Genomic DNA, 21,129 nt, shown 5'->3' with positions numbered 1-21,129 from the left:
GGTCGTAAATCAGGCTTTTGGTTTGAACAAAGTTAGTATACAGTCCTGTTGACTTAGAAATCTAAAATGGCTTCTCTTCTATATCAGACCTTTAGAAGAGTTTTTTCTCTCATCGCTTCCTTCTTTTGATCAATAATCTTTTAACACAAAGTGTTGATGATCATTATTTCGTCTCTTGATATAGGGTGATTGCTTGTCTGCCCTGTTTGCATCATGTCCCCGGCGCCAGGCCCCATTTGGGTCACCTAGGAGTGTCCGTCGGGGTGGGGGGGGTGTCAGCAGAATGAGCTTTAATCAGGACTATTAGAATTGATTTTTTTTTCAATGAGAGGGAATTGTTGTGTAAACATTACACATTACACATGTGTTTTCAAAACTTTATTTATTTATTTATTTATTTGTTTATTTATTTATATTTGTCAGAGAAAGCACAAGCAAGGGGAGCGGCAGGCAGAGAGAGAAGCAGGTTCCCCACTGAGCAAGGAGCCCATTGCGGGACTTGATCCCAGGACCCTGGGATCATGACCCGAGCCAAAGGCAGCCGCTTAACTGACTGAGCCACCCAGGCGTCCCTACATGTGTGTTTTGTGGTGAGCTTTGCCTTTACATTTTTTGGTAACACTTACAGCATAAGCATAGAAATAATAATAAAACTCCAATAAAATATTCCAAGTAACAAATGGAGAGAGTAGGTGCAGAAATACAATGACAAGAGAAGAACCCAAAAAAATCCATTACAAGTATTTTGATAACCTTAAATTAATTTGAGTATCTGTTTACCTTTTTTTATCTATAGTTATTTATACTTTGTGATATGTTTGATCTGATTGGTTTAAGGTAGTCATTAAGTTTTCTGTTATTATATATGTAACAATTTCTCTGGCCAATTAGTTTCCATAGATATTACATCTTGTGGTAGTTGTAACTCTGTCTCCCAAAACATTTGGTCATTAATATCAATATTAGTATAATTTTTGTTAGAAGCAGGCAATTCTATTTGAGGTGCAAAGCCAATATTACATTATATAGCAGTAGTATGATAATGAAAAGTATTCTGGTTACAAAATAAGTCAAGGAGTATTACAGAGGTGTTTTGTAAACCTTCCCAACAAAATCTTCCTTTTTCCCCATATACTATATGTCAGTTTGTATAAATGTAGCTGTTACAGGCCAAGTTGGAGTGAATTCGAGGTTCCCTTGTGTTCAGGGCATAATTATATATTTTGCTGAATTCACAGATGTCCATTGATATTGGAATCCAATAAGAATCATTGGCTAATAAGGCCCATCTTCCTCTAATGGGAAGAACTCTGGTGATATCTACAATAGTTTCTTTTCCTATTATGATGTCAAATAAATCTGGTTGGCTGTAATTTTGAGTATTAAGGCAGTAACTGAACATTTATATAAAAATTACAGGAGTCTTTAATGATTTTCCACAAATTAGAAGAGCTGTACATTTTGGGTCTCTGCAGTTAATGGAGAAGGTCGTTGACCCATAGTTACCTCAGAACCTTCTGGGTTTCATGGCAGAGTTAGATTTCGGAGATGGCTGGGTCCATTAAGTCATTCCTGAAGTAGCATCTTTGATAGCCATTGTTTTTTCTTACTTTGTTTTAGGCCACTCCATCCACAAAACTTGGTTTGTGTGTACACTGGGTATTTTGGTGTGTCGGACAAGCTGCCGCTAAGTTTCTCCCATTGTTTTACCTGGAGACCTTTCTTAATAAATTATCACCTAAGTTTATAGAGACACAATGGTCAATCTGTTGATATATAATACAGGTTAAACGTGAGTTGGGTTGTACTCCTTGAAGGGTCTTTCTAATGGAGGTCCTTTGTAACATATAAGCATCAGAAGCTAAAAGAACATTAGAGTATGTCCAAGAGGTCATAAACATTTTACGTAAGTTATCATAATAAAGCACTAGGGGAGTACTGAAGTTATATTAGTTAAATCAGTGGGTAACCATAATATTTTATCAGAGTGTAATAAAGGGATAGGTGAAAGCAAATAAGTAGGCTTACTCTCTTCCTAATATTACAATTTTAAAAGAAGAGAAGAAATACAGGCCTGGTCCCGAATCTTGGAAAAGCAGTCTATTCTGATGTCATTACTTCTCATCCTGGTTTGTGGCTCACACGTCTCATGATCTTCAAGTGGCCCACTGAGCAATAGGCACAAAGATTGAGGATGTGTGAGCTCTTGCGGTGATTCCTGGACATCAAGCTGCTTGTATTTTCAATTTGCAGGGCTTCGGGGGAAAGGGCAGTTTCAGTTCTCAAACGATTTCAAGTCAGAAAGATGGGAGGAAAATCGCCATGTTAGTTTGGAGAGTTGTAGGTGGGCGTTGGAGGACACTAGAAGAAATCAGGGTCCAGTCCCCCGTTTACAACGAAGAGTATTAAAATCTAATATCTACAAAGATGTGTTATTGACACATTTTCTTTCTATAATCACTCTCATGTTTACCCAAAATAGCCAAATTAAGACTAATTTGTTTGTAAAACAAGTCCAGTTCCAACAAACTTGGCCTGATTTTTTACGTGAGCACAGGAAGAATAGTGATTGACCATATAAGTTCTTTTAAATCTGCTTTGCTGGAACTTACCATAAGTAATTTTAGATTGAACTTTTAGTAGCCCTCAAGACCAGAAGCCAAGCCAGATTCTTGCTGTCAGATTTTCCTGCAATACCTGTGGATTTGGGTGAATTCTTCTTGAGGTCCCCAGAATATCCTGAGGTTCCTTCACCTGCCAGGACGTGACATTCTTTACTCATCTGGTGAGGCTGCTGGGAACTCTGTAAGCAAGGTAGTAGACGATACTTCCAACGGGCTTTGTGGGCTCCATAAAGTCAGTCTTATTAGTTCCTTAAAGTTAGCCGTCTGGCCATGTCTGAGTCTATGCGTGTCTTTGTCAGGTACGACATTCCAGTCAAAGCCTTGGGAAAATAACCAGTGTTTCCAATGGTGTCCTGTTACAAGGAGCACGGAGTCTTACTGAACGTATGCAAATAATTATAATGGCCATGAAAGAAAAAATACTCACTGAGAGTTTCTGAATTCTGGAAGGTTCAGGTAGGGAGAAAAGATAAGTGTTTCAATTTGTTCACAAAGGAGTACTTTATCATATTTCTGTAAGTCGTAGATATCTTCAGAGAAAAAGTTCGCTTAAATCTGGAAGAGCAGACAGTAGAGGGACCAGCAAAGTGTCACCCAAAAGTCGTCAAAACCATAATCTTTCTGAATTCATTCGGTCTCATGTTACTAATTCTTGATCTGTTTGAACGCAGCTTTTCCTTTCGTTTTGCAAATTCTTACTCAGCTTAGTGTTATTACTTTAAATATATTAGAAACCAGTGTTTGTCAAAAAATCCTTTTCATGAATCCGCTTGAAGATGAAACACATTTTGCAAGAGCATCAGAACAAAACTACAAATGACAAAAGACTCGTTAGTGGCCATGATTAAAGATCCGATGAGAGTTCATTATATGCAGTTGACAAGGAAATCCAGCTATTTCTGAGACACAGAACATTTTAATAATCAGAATGTCAAGGGATGACCTTATACCAGAACATATTAAAACTTCAGGAATTTCATATGATTTCTGAAAGTTATAGCATTTACCTATAGAATGTAATCTAAGAAGGGTTATCCTCGTTTGTTTGACAATGCTCCCCACGCAGTACCATCAAATAAACAAACATGCCTAATTAGTCAAAATGACTTCATTTAGAATCCCAATGTTGGGAGGTTTTGTTAAACACCTCAGAAGGTTTCCTCCACAAAAGAAAAAAAAAAAAAAAAGCCAAATAAACAAAAAACCTCAGAAGGTTTTAAAGCACATGCCCAGGGGCACCTGGGTGGCTCGGTTGGTGGTGAAGCGTCTGATTTCAGCCTGGGTCCTGATCTGGGGGTCCTGGTATTGAGCCCCACACCAGCTCCATGCTCAGGGGGTGTCTGAGTCTGCTTCTCCCTCCCTTCTGCCCTTCTCTGCCCCTCTCCCGCTGTCTCTCTCAAATAAATAAATAAAAAGTCTTTAAAGCACATGCCTAAATAGGATTACAGATCATTATAAAATTTAATATTTAATTAGCTGTTTAACCAAGGTGGAAATAAGACGTTCCAAAGGCAAATACAGAAGGTTACCTAGTTATTAGCAAAACTTAGATCCTTCTAATATTGAGTTTTAACTTCCTTAAGTAATCAAGGTATAGACTGATAAAGACAAGGTATAGAAGAAATTATAAACAAAAATTTTCTTTTCTTTTTTAAGATTTCATTTATTTATTTGTCAGAGAGAGAGACAGCACAAGCAGGGGGAGCAGCAGGCAGAGGGAGAAGCAGGCTCCCTGCTGAGCAGGGAGCCCGATGTGGGACTTGATCCCAGGATGCTAGAAGATCCTGACCTGAGCCGAAGGCAGATGCTTAACCAGCTGAGCCACGCAGGCGTCCCTGTTTATAATTTCTTATCAAGAGCAGACGAACAGGGGCGCCTGGGTAGCTCAGTTGTTTTGAGTGGCTGCTTTTGGCTCAGGTCATGATCTCAGGGTCCTGGGATCGGTCCGCATTGGGCTCCCTGCTCAGTGGGGAGCCTGTTTCTCCCTCTCCCTCTCCCTCTGTTCTCTCTCTCAAATAAATAAAATTAAAAAAAAAAAAAAAAGAGCAGACCAACAATCCAAGAAAACTTTGTCTTTTTAACAGAGAGAAAGGCTAAATCTTATATCAATGTATGAATGTACATTTAAAACTCACTCATTCCAATCTTATTCAATGTACATTTAAAACACACTGATTCCAATCTTATTCAGTCCTGAGCACACATAAAATTCTTCTCCAAAGATTTCCCCTTACAAACCTACAGCTTTCTAAAAAAACAAAACAAAACAAAACAAAACCTACAGCTTTCTTTTTCATTCAGATTTTGTCCTAAGCCTTCTGTCTCTAAATAACCATTCTCATTTTAAGACAAACTTGCTTTCTTTTCCCTCAACAAAAATGTATTTCCATTCCTGATACCTTCTTATCAAAAAACACATCTTTCCATGCAGAGAGAGTTGCTTCCCTTATCATTTCCATCAGTCTTAATTACATTTACAAGAATTTTAACTTTTAGAAATATTAGTCTCCGGGGAACACTACGTAGTGACCAATTGTACACTGTCCGTTACACCAGAATTCATTAGATCAGAAATTTGTGAATACATTTTTTCATTTCTAGAAACATTTTTTTTCATAATACAAAAAAGCATGTTTGCCAACAGACCCAAGTATCCTCCAATTTCTCCACAGTAAGAAGCCAAAGCAGACAAACCTGTATTCAGTCATCGGTACTTTCGTATCTGTCTTATTTGGAAAAGACAGATATCCAATGAGTTCAGCCCGATGCATCATTTAACTTTGCAAAACTTCCAAGTTTCAGGCTACCCAAAGATTTTGAAAGCTGTAACACTTTTTATTTAACCTATTTGCTCATAACAACGATAGCATGAAACTTGATAAGACAGACAAAATCAGGGACACCTGGATGGCTCAGTCTGTGAAGCATCTGCCTTTGGCTTAGGTCATAATGCCAGAGTCCTGAGTTTGAGTCCCACATCGGGCTCCTTGCTCAGCGGGGAGCCTGCTTCTCCCTCTGCCTGCTGCTCCCCCTGCTTGTGCTCTCTCTCTCTCACAAATAAATACATGAAATCTTAAAAAACAAAACAAAACAAAATCAGCCATCATTTTAAGTCATTTTTTGCTGACAATTTGGAACAGAGATAAGACAAGCTTATTTGACTTTTAGTAAACCTTGGTAGAATAGTTTTATACTTCATGCTGATAAATCTAAAGACCTGTCTATTTTAATTAAACAACAAACTTAAACTAGTTTTAATTATTGAATATTTCCTGAGATCATATGAAGTTGAAAAACATTTGGGTTAGTCTCTAAGAGACATTTAGTCTGGGTGCATTTTAGAATGCACAATTTCTATAAATGCTTGCCTTTAAAACAATTAAATAGAGCTCTTTTACAAATTAATTTTAGCAATACCATCTGGACTTGGAAAAAATATCTTACATTTATAACACACATAAACACATATAACAAAGTGCAAACAAAATCTAGTCTTTTTTCATTAATATTTGCAGAGAGGACATTAAAAGTACAATTTCCAAATCTCTTTTCTTTTTTTTTTTTTTTAGGAATAATAATAAAACTCAAAATAGAAAGACTATTCTTTTCTCCCATTCTCCACTATTTTTGGTGAGAATACCATTTTTTCCCACATCAGTAAATATGTCACCAATAATTGTTACTCTTGCAAGTAAAACATAGTTTCTACATTTTTTAAAAAAGATTTTATTTATTTATTTGACAGACACAGCCAGCGAGAGAGGGGACACAAACATGGGGAGTGGGAGAGGAAGAAGCAGGCTCCCAGCGGAGGAGCCTGATATGGGGCTCGATCCCAGATCACCGGGATCACGCCCTGAGCCGAAGGCAGACGCTTAACGACTGCACTGCCCTGGCGCCCCTCTACATTTGTTTTTTTTCAGAAAAACAATTAGGCTCTACACCCAACATGGAGCTTGAACTCAAAACCCTAAGATTGAGAGTCACATGCTCCATGGACTGAACTAGCTTGGCAGAAATTTTTTTATTTAAGTTTTTAGTTTTCGTTTTAATTCCAGTATTGTTAACATACAGTTTTATAGTTGTTTCAGGTGTACAATATATAATGATTCAACAGTTCTATACATTACTCAGTGCCCATCATGACAGGTGCCCTCCTTAACCCCCATCACCTCTTTCACCCATCCCCCTGCCCACCTCCCCTCTGGTAACCATCAGTTTGTTCTCTACAGTTAAGAGTCTGTTTCTTGGTTTGTCTCTCTCCTCCCCCTTGTTTTTTCATTGCTTGTTTGTTTCTTAAATTCCACATCTGAGTGAAATCATACATTTGTCTTTCTCTGACTTCTCTTAGCACCGTACTCTATCCATATTCTTGCAAACGGCAAGACTTCATTCATTTTCATGGCTGAATAATATCGCACCGTGTTTCTCTCTCTTATTAAAACAAATCTAATTGCAAGATAGCATTCGAGTTTATGGATCCATTAATTAGTCTCTTTCCATTTTCTGATCTAACATGGCGGGTTTTGACCAAAGATGCCAAAAGCGGCAGCAACAAATAAACCAAATGAAGCCGAGGGGTGCCTCTGTGAGCGTTGGTTCCTCCCCGAAGCCCAGGGCTTCACGGACTGAACCGTGTGTCTTCCTAGTTTCGGGTTGCTTGGTCTTGATTTTCTCTAGTTGTGTGTGTGAGAAGGCTAATTTCGACATGTCCAAAGAAGCCTGTTTGGGCCATCTGAGACTCAGGTGACCCTGAGTTCCATTTTCGCCTTCAAGTGAGCACTTTCAAGGAGAGGCTCCATATGTGTTGAATACAGAGTCTGCTAGAGTTCCTGTGAAGGGTTCTTGGTTTTCCGGGAGTTGTTTGGCTTCTAAACAGCTCCCTCCCTATTCACTGAAGTTTCGGTTTTGGAATAAGGTTTGAGCAAATCTAAGGATGGTTAGTGTAATGCATCGAGAGGGTGCTGTTTGTGTCACTTCCAAATGACTATGACACCCTCTCTGAGGAGTACTGGTTTCTCTCAGTGAGGTCTAAGACTTTGGGCGGGGGCGGGGGGTGCTCAGAACCCTGGATGATCCATTCTCACGTGTGTGTCCCTGGACGGGCCAATCATGAATTAACTTCCGAGGCGGGAAACTCCTATGGATTGGTACACATCTTTTTTTTTTTTTTAAAGATTTTATTTATTTATTTATTTATTTATTTATTTATTTATTTATTTATTTATTTAAAGATTTTATTTATTTATGTGATAGACAGCCAGTGAGAGAGGGAACACAGGGGAGTGGGAGAGGAAGAAGCAGGCTCCCAGTGGAGGAGCCCGATGTGGGACTCGATCCCGGAACACTGGGATCACGCCCTGAGCCGAAGGCAGACGCTTAACGACTGCGTGACCCAGGTGCCCCTATTTATTTATTTGACAGAGAGAGAGAGGGCACAGGCAGGGGAGCAGGAGAGGGAGAAGCAGGCTCCCCACTGAGCAGGGAGCCCAATGAGCGACTCGATCCCAGAACCCTGGGATCACAACCTGAGCCGAAGGCAGATGCCCAACCAACTGAGCCACCCAGGCGTCCCAAGACTGCTACACATCTTGAGGACATCCTCAGACACTCCCACTGGGCTTTCAGTCACCTGAAGCGTTGTACAGCCAAGAGGAGCGAGTGTCCCTTCCCTTGGAGCGGAATTGTTCATCTCCTATTTCGAGCCAGAAAATTTACTCAAGCCTTATATAAATAACATCAATTGGTAGAATGCCAAATTAAAAGGATAACTCCAACCCCTCTAGGTTAGTCCCACCTAAAGAACATTACCCATAACCCTGACTAGCTTTGAATAAAAGTGAGGACCATCAACTCAAATTGAGGAGGCTGGCTTTGAGGAGAACTCACTGATACACCTGTGCGGTGCTGAGAAGTCGGAGGGGCACAAAGGGCCGAGTGCAGATAACCCCCAGGGGTTCTCAGGTGAGTTGCTCTGATACCCTGAGAGCTATGCCAAGAAAGGTCGATGCAAAATGGACAAACCTTTTGAATCTCTAAAAGTAAGAAAGAGGGTTTTGAGACAGGACAGCTGCCTGGGAAACATGCTCTTCACAGGGAGGGGAGAGCTCCAGAGAATGAGCAGATTTTACAGAGTTATGTACTTTTTTGACGTATTGGAAGAGCTCAAAGATTATAGATTAGGGGTGCCTGGGTGGCTCAGTCGGTTGGGCATCTGCCTTTGGCTCAGGTCATGATCTCAGGGTATTGGGATCGAGTCCTGCATTGGGCTCCCTGCTCAGCGGGGAGCCTGCTTCTCCCTCTCCAGCTCCCCTGGCTAGTGCTTTCTCTCTCTGTCAAATAAATAAAATCTTAAAAAAAAAAAAAGATTATAGATTAGAATATAGGCAGGAATCATGAGTTTTATGCCAGGAATCACATGGAATGCAGGGAGTAGGAGCCTTGATCAATATCCCAAGGACAAGATGGTTTTCCTTTGGCTACTCATTCACAGAGCAGATGGACAACGCCTGTGGGGCGGGCCATGCATCAGGCTTTTGATTTGAGTAAATTTAATATACAGTCATGTTGACTTAGAAAGAAATCTGAAATGGCTTCCCTTGTATATCAGGCCTTCAGAGAGTTTTTCTCTTTCCCGCGCATGTGAGAGTCCCCGAGAGTACCTATAGGATACATCCCTGAATATGGAATCGCTAGGTTAACAGATACCTACTTGTAAATTTTGATATATTTTTCTCTGTCGATGTTGTATCCATTTATAGTGCTGTACCAGTGTCCACGTTGGACAGGGCATGGTAAAGTAGGTAGGGCCACAAGAAGAGACAAGACTGAGGCTTGGAAGGAGACAGTGTATTATAGTTACAGGTCTCAGAGAAGGTCACCACGTGCCACACGAGGCCACAGGGTGAGCGCTGGGTTTTGGTAGAAGGCAGGAACAAGGGGAAAGTCTTGGCCAAAGTCTTTATTGGAGTGTCTGTGGGAATGGCAAGGCAAGGCAGGGCAAAGTACACGGTTTAGGACTGGTGGGTTTGAATAATTCTAGGGCATGCCGGGCTATCGGAGGGGTCTCTCGTTGCCTGCTCTCTGGCCCTGGGATGACTTAGGCAGAGAAAATACTGGTTCGGTGTGTGAGAAGTAGATAAGGAGGTGGCTGGAGGGTGGAGTTGAGATTGGTTAGTTTGTATGTGAAAGGCTCCAGGGCAAGCCCTTTGTTATTTCCAAGAAAGGGCTAGCCTTGGGAGGGGCCAGGAAGCTTTTTAAGATGTCAACACATCCATCAAATACATCAAAAGAACTTGCCTGTATTTTAACCGGCAGCGTAGAGGAGCACGAATTTTCCCACAGTACTAGCATGATCTGTAGTTCCTTTGTTGCTTATTTCTCTCCGGATTATGTTTCTCATTCGTTCTCTAAACAGCAAGTATTAAGTGCTTCCGAAGTGCCATGGACTTTCGATGTGTGAACAAAACAGACAAAACCCTTGCCCCCAGGAAGCTTATGTTTCAGGAAATGTACAGGCCCCGTAGGGAGGAAACCACAAAACTTGAGAGAGACCTAAAAGGTATCTTGCCCTTTCTTTACGTCATCTCCAATTTCTTTCCTTGGTGTTTATTATAGTTTTCTGAGTACAGGTCTTTCACCTCTTCGATTAGATTTAGTCTTAGGTTTCTTATTTTTGGTGCAATTATAAATGGGTTTTTTTTTTTAAGATTTTTTTAAAGATTTTATTTATTTATTTGACAGAGAGACAGCAAGAGAGGGACCACAAGCAAGGGGAGTGGGAGAGGGAGAAGCAGGCTTCCCACCAGGCAGGAGCCTGATGCGTGGCTCGATCCAGGGCCCTGGCATCATTACCTGAGCCAAAGGCAGACGCTTAACAGCTGAGCCACCCAGGCGCCCCTTAAGACTTCTTTATTTTTATTTTAGAGCGAGAGCGTGTGCGTGGTGGGGAGGGGCAGAGGGAGCTGGAGAGAGAAACTGAAGCAGACTCCTCAGAGCACAGAGCCCACCGTGGGGTTCCATCTCAGAACCCTGAGATCACGACCTGGGCCAAAACCAAGAGTCACATGCTTAACCTGACTGTGTCGCCCAGGCACCCCAATGGGATTGTTTTCTTAATTTTACTTTCTGCTGCTTCATTGTTGGTGTATAGAAATGCAAGAGTTTTCTATACACTGATTTTGTAACCTGCAACTTTACTGAATTCATTTATCAGTTCCAGCAGTTTTGGGGTGGAGTCTTTTGGGTTTTCTACCTATAGTATCATGTCGTCTGCAAATAGTGGAAGTTTTACTTCTTCCTTACCCAATGTGGATGACGTTTCTTTCTTTCTTTCTTTTTTTTTTTTCTTTGATTGCTTTGTCTAGGACTTCTAGTGCTATGTTGAATAAAAATGGGGAGAGTAGCATCCTTGTCTTGTTCCTGACCTTAGGGGGAAAGCTCTCGGTTTTTCCCCATTAAGGATGTTAGCTGTGAAGGCACCTGGGTGGCTCAGTGGGTTCAGTGCCTGTCTTGGGCTCAGGTCATGATCCCAGGATCCTGAGATTGAGCAGAGCATTGGGCTCCTTGCTCAGCGGGGAGCCTGCTTCTCCCTCTGCCTGCCGCTCCCCCTGCTTGTGCTCACTCTCTCTTGCTTGCTCTCTCTCAAATAAATAAAATCTTAAAAAAAAAAAAAAAAAGGATGTTAGCTGTGGGTTTTAATATGCGGCCTTTATGATGTGGAGGTATGTTCCCTCTAAACCTACTTTGTTGAGGGTTTTTGTCATGAATGAATACTGTACTTTGTCAAATGCTTTTCCTGCCTCTATTGAAGTGATCATATGGTTTTTATTCTCCTATTGATGTGATGTATCATGTTGATTGATTTGCAAATATTGAACTACCCTTTGAACCCAGGAGTAAATCCCACATGATGGTGGGATGATTTTTTGAATTCAGTTTGGTAGTATTTTGTTGAGAATTTTTGTATCTATGTTCATCAGGGATATTGGCCTATAGTTCTCTTTTTTAGTGGTGTCTTTACCCAGTTTTGGTATCAGGGTAATTTTGGCCTCATAGAATGAATTTGGAAATTTTCCTTCCTTTTCTAATTTTTAGAATAGTTTGAAAAGAATAGGTAATAACTCTTCTTTAAATGTTTGGTAGAATTTGCCTGTGAAGCCGTCTGGCCCTGGATTTTGGTTTGTTGGGAGTTTTTGATTACTGACTCAATTTCTTTGCTGGTTATGGGTCTGTTCAAATTTTCTATTTTTTCCTGTTTCAGTTTTGGTAGTTTAGATGTTTTTAGGAATTAATCCATTTCTTCTAAGTTGTCCAAGTTGTTGGCATATAGTGTTTCATAATATTATAATTGTTTGTATTTTCTATGGTGTTAGTTGTTACTTCTTTTTTCTTGTGATTTTTTTAATTTTTAAAAAAGATTTTATTTATTTATTTGTCAGAGAGAGAGCACAAGCAGGGGGGAGAGGCAGGCGGAGGGAGAAGCAGACTCCCAGCTGAGCAGGGAGCCTGATGTGAGACTCGATCCCAGGACCCTGGCACCACGGCCTGAGCTGAAGGCAGACGCTTCACCTACTGAGCCACCCAGGTGCCCCCCATTCATGATTTTATTTGAGTCCTTTCTCTTTTTTTCTTGATAAGTCTGGCTAGAGGTTTATCAATTTTATTGATTTTTTTCAAAGAACCAGTTCCTGGTTTCTATTGTTTTTACAGTTTCTATATCATTTATTTCTCCTCTAATCTTTATTATTTCCTTCCTTCTGCTGGTTTTAGGTTTTGTTGTTATTTTTCTAGCTCCACCAGGTATAAGGTTAGGTTATTTATTTGAGATTTATCTTGCTGCTTGAGGTAGGCCTGTATTGCTATATACTTTCCTCTTGGAACAGTTTTTGTTGCATCCCAGAAGTTTGGACCATTGTGGTTTCATTTTCATTTGTATCCATGTAATTTTTAATTTCTTATTTCCAGGTTGACCCATTCATTGTTTAGTAGAATGCTATTTAACCTCCATATATTTGTGCTCTTTCCAGACTTTTTCTTGTGATTGATTTCTAATTTCATGGTGTTGTGGTTGGAAAAGATGAATGGTATGAGTTTGATCTTCTGGAATATGTTGAGGTTTTGTGGGCTAATATTTGATCTGTTCTGGAAAATGTTCCATGTATACTTGAAAGAATGTGTATTCTGTTTTAGGATGGAATGTTCTGAATACATCTGTTAAATCCATCGATTCCAGTGTATCATTCAAAGCTATTATTTTCGGGGTGCCTGGGTGGCTCAGTCGGTTAGGCTGAATTTGGCTCGGGTCCTGATTTCATGGCTCCTGAGATCAAGCTCCGCGTTGGGCTCTGCACTCAGTGGGAGTCTGCTTGGATATTCTCTCCTTCTACCCCTTTCCCCGCTCATACTCTCTCTCTCTCTCAAATAAATAAATGTATCTTTTTTAAAAAAAGTTTTTGTTTTCTTGTTGATTTTGTTCGGATCATCTGTCCGTGGATGTAAGTGGGGCGTTAAAGTACACTACTATTATTGTGTTACTATCAATTAGTTCCTTTAGGTTTGTTATTAACTTTTATGAATTTGGGTGTTCCTATGTTAGGTGCATAAATATTTACATTTGTTATATATTCTTGTTGGATTTCCCCTTCTTATTACATAGTGTCCTTCTTTGTTTCTTGTTACAGTCTTTTTTAAAGTCTATTTTGTCTAAGTATTGCTACTTCAGCTTTTTTTTTTTTTTTAAGATTTATTTATTTATTAGAGAGAAAGCAGGCAGGAGGGGCAGAGGGAGAGGGAGAGAGAAACTTTAGCAGACTCTGCATTCAGCATGAAGCCCAAGGTGGGGCTTGATCTCATGACCCTGAGATCACGACCTGAGCTGAAACTAAGAGTCGGACACTTAACTGACTGAGCCATCCAGGCGCCCCTTAGCTTTCTTTTGACATCCATTGGCATAATAGAGGTTTCTCCATCCCCTCACTTTCAATCTACAAGTGTCTTTAGGTCTAAAGTAAGTCTCGTAGGCAACATATAGATGGGTCTTATTTTTTCCCCCCATTTTGTCACGCTGTATCTTTTGATTAGACCATTTAGTCCATTTACATTCAAGGTAATTATCAATAGATATGTATTTATTACCATTGTGTTACTTATTTTGTGGTTATTTCTGAAGATTTTCTCTGATCGTTTATGTTGTTCTCTCATGTTTTGCTGATTTTTTTAGTGATATGTTTGGATTTCTTTCTCTTTATTCTTTGCATGTTTATTAGTGTTTTTAAAATTTTTTATTTCTATAATTTTTAAAAAGATTTTATTTATTTGACAGAGGGAGAGAAAAGAGAGAGGGAGAGAGAGAGAGAAAGTAGCAGAGGGAGAGAGAGAGTAGACTTCCTGCTGAGCAGGGAGCCCAATGCGGGACTTGATACCAGGACCCTGGGATCATAACCGGAGCTGAAGGCAGACGCTCAACCAACTGAGCCTCCCAGGTGCCCTCTTAGTTGTTTTTTTTTTTTTTTTTAAAGATTTATTTATTATTTGAGAGAGAGAGAGAGAGTGCACAGGGTGGGGAGGGGGCATAGAGAGAGAACCACAAGCTGATTGTGCACTGAGTGCGGAGCTCAATGTGGGGCTCAGTCTCACAGCCCTGAGCTGAAATTAAGAGTTGGACACTTACCTAACTAATCTACCCAGGTGCCCCTGTTATGGTTATCATGAGATGTGTATGTCAGCTCTTCTTCAGTAGCAGTCTGTATTAAATTGATGGTCGTTAAAGTTTGAACCTATTCTTTTCTCCTCTGCTCTGTATATTTTAGGTATATATTGTTATGTCCTTTTTTTAATGTCCTTGACTAATTTTATACAGAAATATTCATTTTTACTGCTTTTGTGTTTCCTACCTTTATGCTGTCACTTTTGGTCTCTCCTTTCTTTACTTTTTTCTTTTTCTTTTCTTTTTTTTTAAGATTTTTTTTTATTTGACAAAGACAGTGAGAGAGGGAACACAAGCAGGGGGAGTGGGAGAGGGAGTAGCAGGCTTCCCGATAAGCAGGGAGCCTGACACAGGGCTCGATTCCAGGACCCTGGGATAATGACTTGAGCTGAAGGCAGATGCTTAACGACATTTTTACCCATTTTTTAAAAATTATTTATTTAAGTAATCTCTATATTCAATGTGGGGCTTGAACTCATGACCCCAAGATCAAGTCACATGCTGTCATGGTTGAGCCCAGCCAGGCACCCCTGGTATCTCCTTTCTACTCAAAGATTCCTCTTTAATGTTTCTTGCAGGGCTGGTTTAGTGGCCATGAAGTCCTTTATATTCTGTTTGTCCAGGAAAGCCTTAATCTGTCTATCTGGAATGATAGCCTTGCTGGATAAAGTATTCTTGGCTGCAGATTTTTCCCATTCAGCATATTGAATATATCCTGCCACTCCTTTCTGGCTTTCAAAGTTCTGTTGAAAAATCTACTAGCTTTATGGGTTTTCCCTTATAAGATACTGACTTCTTTCGCCTTGCTTTTTTTTTTTCCTTTACCACCATACTTTTCCAATGTAATTTCATGTCTTGGTGTGGGTCTGCTTTTGTTGATTTGGTGGGAGTTCCCTGTACCTCCTGCATCTGGATATCTGTTTACTTCCCCAGGTTAGGGAAGTTTTCAACTATTATTTCTTCAAATAAATTTTCTGCCCCCTTTTCTCTTCTTCTTCTGGGACTCCTATAGTGCAAATATTAGTACATTTGATGGAGTCACTGAATTCCCTGTCTGATCTTGTTTTGTGTAACTCTTTCTTCTCCTTTGTTCAGGCTGATTATGTTTAGTTACATCTGTTTTGCTTAGATCTCTGGCCATGGATTTGTCTTGTTCTTTGATTTGGGATAAATTTCTGTCTCCTCAAATTTCTGTCTCCTCATTTTGTCTGCTTCTCTGCATCTGTTTCTCTGTGTTAAGAAAGTCATCTGGGTCTTCTGCTTTAATTTTTAATTTCATATATATATATATATATATATATATATTTTTTTTTTTTTTAAAGTAGGGGCTTGAACTCACAACCCTGAGATCAAGACCTAAGCTGAAATCAGAAGTCAGACGCTTGACCGACTGAGCCACCCAGGCACCATGGTCTTCCACTCTTGAAAGTAGTGACTTTATGAAGAGGAGGTCCTGGAGTGCCCTGCAGTGCAGTGTCCCGTTTATCAGAACTTGGCACTATGCATGTTGCTTACGCCCTCCTGTTGCGTTTCAGTCACTTTTCCTTTCAGTGCAGTCATCTGCCCTGACTCCGTGGCAGTGGGCTGTGCTGGTTCTCTGTGGTGATTGTGGGACCCAGGCAGGCCAGCTCTGAGGGGTATTCCTCCTGGAGAACTTGGCAGTGGTGTTGTGGCTCTAGTCCTATGCCGGCTCCTCCAAAGTGCTGTGGCAGCTGAGGGCTATGCGCTGGGGCCCAGGGGGGTGTGAGGGTGGGCGTGGGGCAGCAGCTGAGCAATTCACACAGAGGCAGCTGTATCCCCGGTGGCTCAGTCGGGTGGAAGCGTGGCTTTAACAAAATTTGCCCTGAGCTTGGCTGGCTTAGTCAGGGGAACATGCAACTCTTGGTCTGAAGGTTGTGAGTTTGAGTGCCACCTTGGGTGTAGATTACTTAAAAAAATAAAAACTTTAAAAACAAAACTGTGCCGAGCCGAGGGATGAGGCTAGCAGGCTCGGAGAAGGCAAGTGCTCTGGAGTAACTGCAGGCGTCGTGCACAGGTAGCACAGTAGGTAGTGAGTGTCTGTGCAGCTACCCCGCAGGTTGCTCTGGGTTTATGCTGGGGGTGGGGGAGGAAAGTGCCATCTGCCAGCTCCCTCATTTTTGAGTCCCCTAATATACTCTGTAATCACTACAAACAGATCTGTCTCCTGTTTTCCACAGCACTGCTGTTTTCATGTTGCCTCTCGAAGCGGGCTGCTGTCTCTTTAATGATAGAAACCCAGGAATCACTCGCCCAGGGCTGAGTCGGCTGACTTTTAAAGCTCCAGGCTCCAAGTCCCACTGGTTTTACAAACTCACAGAATTTAGCCCCTCTGATTTTCCAAGCCTCATGGGGATTAACCTAGCCCATGTGAGCCCCCTGATGCAAGGGCCTGTTTCTCGGCCCTCTCCATATGCACAGCTCCCTCCCACGGGCAGCCTCCCTCTGCTTTTTGACCTTCCTCTTTCAGATGCAGTTCCTTCTCTGTATTTAGTTGCGGAGTCTGTTCTGCCGGTCTTTGGATTGCGCTCCTGTTTACTGGCTTGGATGTGGGTCTGTAGTTGTAAACGTGGGGTGGGGTGAGCTCAGCGGCCTCCTACTCCACCGTCTTCCCAAGCTCCTGATGATAAGGTGTGTTTTTTGAATATTTTGTTATGAACTAAATGGGGGTAAAATAAAGCAGCATTCCATTTATGGTTTTATTACCTTCTCCAACTGAGGACAGTCAAGCACCAAAATACACTGCTTAGGTAGATGACAAATGGGCTACTGAGAATCTAAAATATTTCTTCATAATGTTATATATTCATGAAATATCCAGATAAGTAGACTGAACAAATATAAAGACAAATCTCCAAATACTGCTTCACCAATGCTACACTGACTCTGTTGAGTATTAGAAGGAAAAAAAAACAGTATTAATTTATTTCTCATAAAGTTTTTAATAAGCTATCATTTTCTTACATGTACACTAGTAAACTTAAAAAGACAAATATTTACTACCAAACGTTAAATACTGTACAATTTATAAAAAATATAATTTTAAGAATTTGGAGTAATAAAGGGAAGAAACCTACTTCAAATGGATAAAATAAGAAAAGTCTACTTTAAAGAAATTTAACTAGAAAATAAGACATTTCCCAATTGTCTAAGGGAACACTAAAAACTACTGAAGCCAGAGACTATACTATTTTTTTCAAGCTTTCATCTACATAGCTTTAAATAAGCCTTAAAAATTATTTTCCAGTACATATGAGGCTGTTAAACAGAGTGCATGACTGCGGGAACAACTATGCTAGCATGGGAAGTCAGGAAGAACAGAGATATATGTCTTATTCATCTTTCTATCTTCAGCTCCTAGCATAATGCCTATAATGCCTAGCTTAAAGTAATAACGTTCAAGCAATGCTTGTTGCTTTGAACTGAACTGGGAAAACACACATTTCTACCTTTGGTCCAATCTTCCTTCCATATTAAGCACTACATTTAAAGTACCTGAGTAGCAGTCCTGATCTTTGGCCCTTAACTTCAAACTGAGTACGGAAAGCTGGCACACGTACACTTCTCCATCAGCCTTCTGACAGGAGCCTCAGAACTGAACCATCACGGGCCTGTGAATTTTCTCTTATGTGGTCTGATTCTTATGTCTTGGGTAAGTTAATATTAGTGTGCAAAAGTAATGCATTTTCAGTGCAGGATAAAAATGTGCTTTTGAGTAAGAATGGAATAAAGGCCTTGCTTTTCCATGTTTTAAATAACAGATACATAGCATCTTATATTATGTCATAATTAGCAATTTTTAGACACTGAACATAATACACTGTATTACAATGAAATGTGGTAGGCTTCCGTTTTAGGAGCAAAAATAAGTTTCACATGAAAAAAGATTTATTTTAGATTCACATAAAATACATTTAGAATAAATCTAAATTTTTAGCATTTAAACACAGGAGCTTCAAGATGTACAGTCTCCATGATGTCCAAAAAGCAAGTACAAAAAGCTCTTTTGTAATTATTGATCATCACCTCGTTGTCTTAAATTTCTAGATTTTCCATTTTCAATTCTTCTCTTTTTAAAGACTGGGGCCACTCCATCTGCCATGACTCCAAGAGAAGTGACTGTTTTTTCTTTAAATATCACTTTGGGTTGCCCACCAATATCAGGTTCTGAAGGTGACACATATTCATTTTCAGTGCTTGGAAGTTCTAAGTCTACCTCCTCACTGAAACAAAAGTAAAAATAAAACCATTATTTGACAGACTAAGACAAACTTTTACATAACCTCTGACTCCACCAAAGGCGCAAGATCATCTTTCTAATGATAGAAGTTAAAAGTCATTTCAAAGTAGGAAACTACTTAAAGATATTCATTTGATAATATTATTTAAGATATAGGATACTTATTTAGGTGGATACATGTCTAGAAAAGTATCATCTATTCTTTTATTCCTTCTACACAGAGCATGTATCATCTAAAGCAATGTTAGTGCTTATATATAACTGGCAGTACAAGTTACAAAGGTGGATAAGTTATTTATGGAAACCGATCTTGCCATGAACTGTGACAAGGACTCTGGGGGCTTACACAGCACATAGAAAGGTCTATAAGCAATAATACTGCAAGATCTTTTTATGTCCCATCCTACATATACATGAATAAAAACACAGGTTTAAAAAAGTAGGTTTCTAGGCATAATAATTACTTAAAAATAAAATCTTTTTAAAGTTATCTTGGGGCGCCTGGATGGCTCGGTCGGTTAAGCATTTGCCTTCATCACAGGTCATGATCCCAGAGTCTCAGGATGGAGCCCTGCATCAGGCTCCCTGCTCAGTGGCGAGTCTGCTTCTCCCTCTGCCCCTCACCCTGCTCATGCTCTCTCTCTCTCAAATAAACAAATAAATAAAATCTTAAGTAAAAAGTTATCTCTAAACCTAATGTGGGGATCGAACTTAAAACCCTGAGATCAAGAGTCACATGCCTTACCAGCCGAGCCAGTTAGGTGCGCTCCTATTTTTTTAAGTGTAAAAATAGTTTGGAAATTTGCTAGGATAGCAAACAGAACAAAACAAAAACAGAGAATATAAGTACAAAAGTAACATTTCAAACTAGTAATGGGCAGTTCAAAACTAAAACAAAACTTCTGCATAATAAAACACTTGAGGAAGAATCTATCTTATCATAATGCTATAAACATTTCCTCAAAATCTGATGAGGGGATGCAGGAAATACGGATTCTCACTGGAAAAGGTCTTAAGTCTGATTTGCTTTGAAAACATATGCCTTCCAAAACTTTTATTTACTGTATTAAAACTGCATGTTAAATGCCGTTTTTGTTTGCTTTTCCTACTTCTCTATTTTCTCTTAGACTGCCAACAATGGTGCTTTTCCTAAGAAGGCTGGTAGCCCCTGCAGTTGATGGGAGTATTAATTCTTGGCTTTTTATTCTTTTATCACAGGAGAGGGAACTGAGGTTTAAAGACGTTAAATAACTTGGTCAACCAAGCTTATGGAAGTGGTGGAGCTTGGATTAAAATCCAAAATTTATAAAATTTATACTCTTTCCCCTAGACCACTCTGCTTCCAAGTGAAAGTAAGAAATTTTATTAACCAAGGAGAGAAGCATTTGAGGAATGAAGAGTAGCAGGGTTGGTCACTGGAAAAATGAACTGTATTCAAGAAAATCTGATGTGAAATTCATGTATTTCACTTGAATCTTGGTGTTTTATACTGTATTTTGATAGTGATCAAGCTGTAGTATTGCTTTTTTTTTTTTAAGATTTTATTTACTTATTTGACAGAGAGAGAGCACAAGCAGGAGGAGTGGCAGGCAGAGGGAGAGGGAAAAGCAGGCACCCCACGGAGCAGGGAGCCAATGTGGGGCTCGTCCCAGGACCCTGGACCATGACCCAAGCCAAAGGCAGTCGCTTAACCAACTGAGCCACCCAGGCACCCCTGTAGTATTGCTTCCTAAGTGGGATTATAGGAAAGATAAAATAGAGAAGGGTTCCATTCTTTGAAATGATGGTTCTAGGAACTTCTAAGTGGAGGTTAACAGAAATGGCAGTGAAGTAGGATTATATTATGACATATTTAACAGAAAAGAAGTTTATATTTGAAAGAAAAGGCAAGATCCTGCAAGTAAGCATCATACAGAGAAATGCCTTTTCAAATAACTTTGGAACAGTTACAAAAAATTACAAAGCACTTCCACAAAACCATAATCATTTCCAAATTCAAAATCCAAGAACTGTAAAGGTACAGTATCTGAACAACAACGTAATAAAGGCAGAACAAACAAACACCCCCCCCCCCACCAGTGTAGACTTTTAAATCTGTTGAGGTTTCCTTTAGAATTCCTTAAATTCTGCTGTTGAGGCTTCCTTTAGAATTTAGAATTCAAGGAATTCTAAAGGAAGCCTCATTTAGAGTGGAGTCAGGAGGCCGCCAGGGCAAGCTCTCACACCCTATCACTCCTCAATTCCAGACCCTACAGGAAGAGAGGGACCTTGCAGGTGGATACTACTTTGCTATCCCCAGCAGGAGGAAGACTTTCCTCCTCCCCCAGGAACAATCCAGCCAATGAGAGACAGTCACATCTCAGCCAATGAAAAGCCACTATACTTCCAGTTCCTAGTTTACTCCAATGGCCTTTTTTGTTTACAACAGCCTTCCCAATATGGGCATTCCTCTCCTTCCTTCTGCAGACTTGCCTATGGTTTTGTCCTATCTTATTTGTCCTGGACTGCAATTCTCTGCTATTCCTGAATAAATCCACTTT

At 40.1% G+C, this 21,129-nt stretch overlaps 1 protein-coding gene across 3 annotated transcripts in view; it reads right to left on the bottom strand.

The window, feature by feature from the left end:
• Window positions 1–419: 419 nt before the first annotated feature.
• WBP4 (WW domain binding protein 4) overlaps window positions 420–21,129 on the bottom strand; it is a 69,161-nt gene continuing 48,451 nt past the window's right edge. For 2 of the 3 annotated variants that reach the window (XM_087865114.1, XM_045811058.2), the window contains exon 10: window positions 18,216–18,572. In XM_087865114.1, the coding sequence (XP_087721240.1) occupies window positions 18,362–18,572 (211 nt within the window). In that variant the 3' untranslated portion in view covers window positions 18,216–18,361. Of the gene's footprint in view, window positions 3,435–18,215; window positions 18,573–21,129 lie in introns of those variants that run through there. The other variant, XM_087865112.1, reaches the window with a different exon arrangement.

The sequence above is a fragment of the Ursus americanus genome, chromosome 10 (genome assembly GCF_024610735.1).
Source record: "Ursus americanus isolate L20-20 chromosome 10, mUrsAme1.1.p, whole genome shotgun sequence".
Classification (NCBI taxonomy): domain Eukaryota; kingdom Metazoa; phylum Chordata; class Mammalia; order Carnivora; family Ursidae; genus Ursus; species Ursus americanus.
Note: the sequence above shows the minus strand (reverse complement) of the source record. Positions and strands in the feature narration are given on the sequence as shown.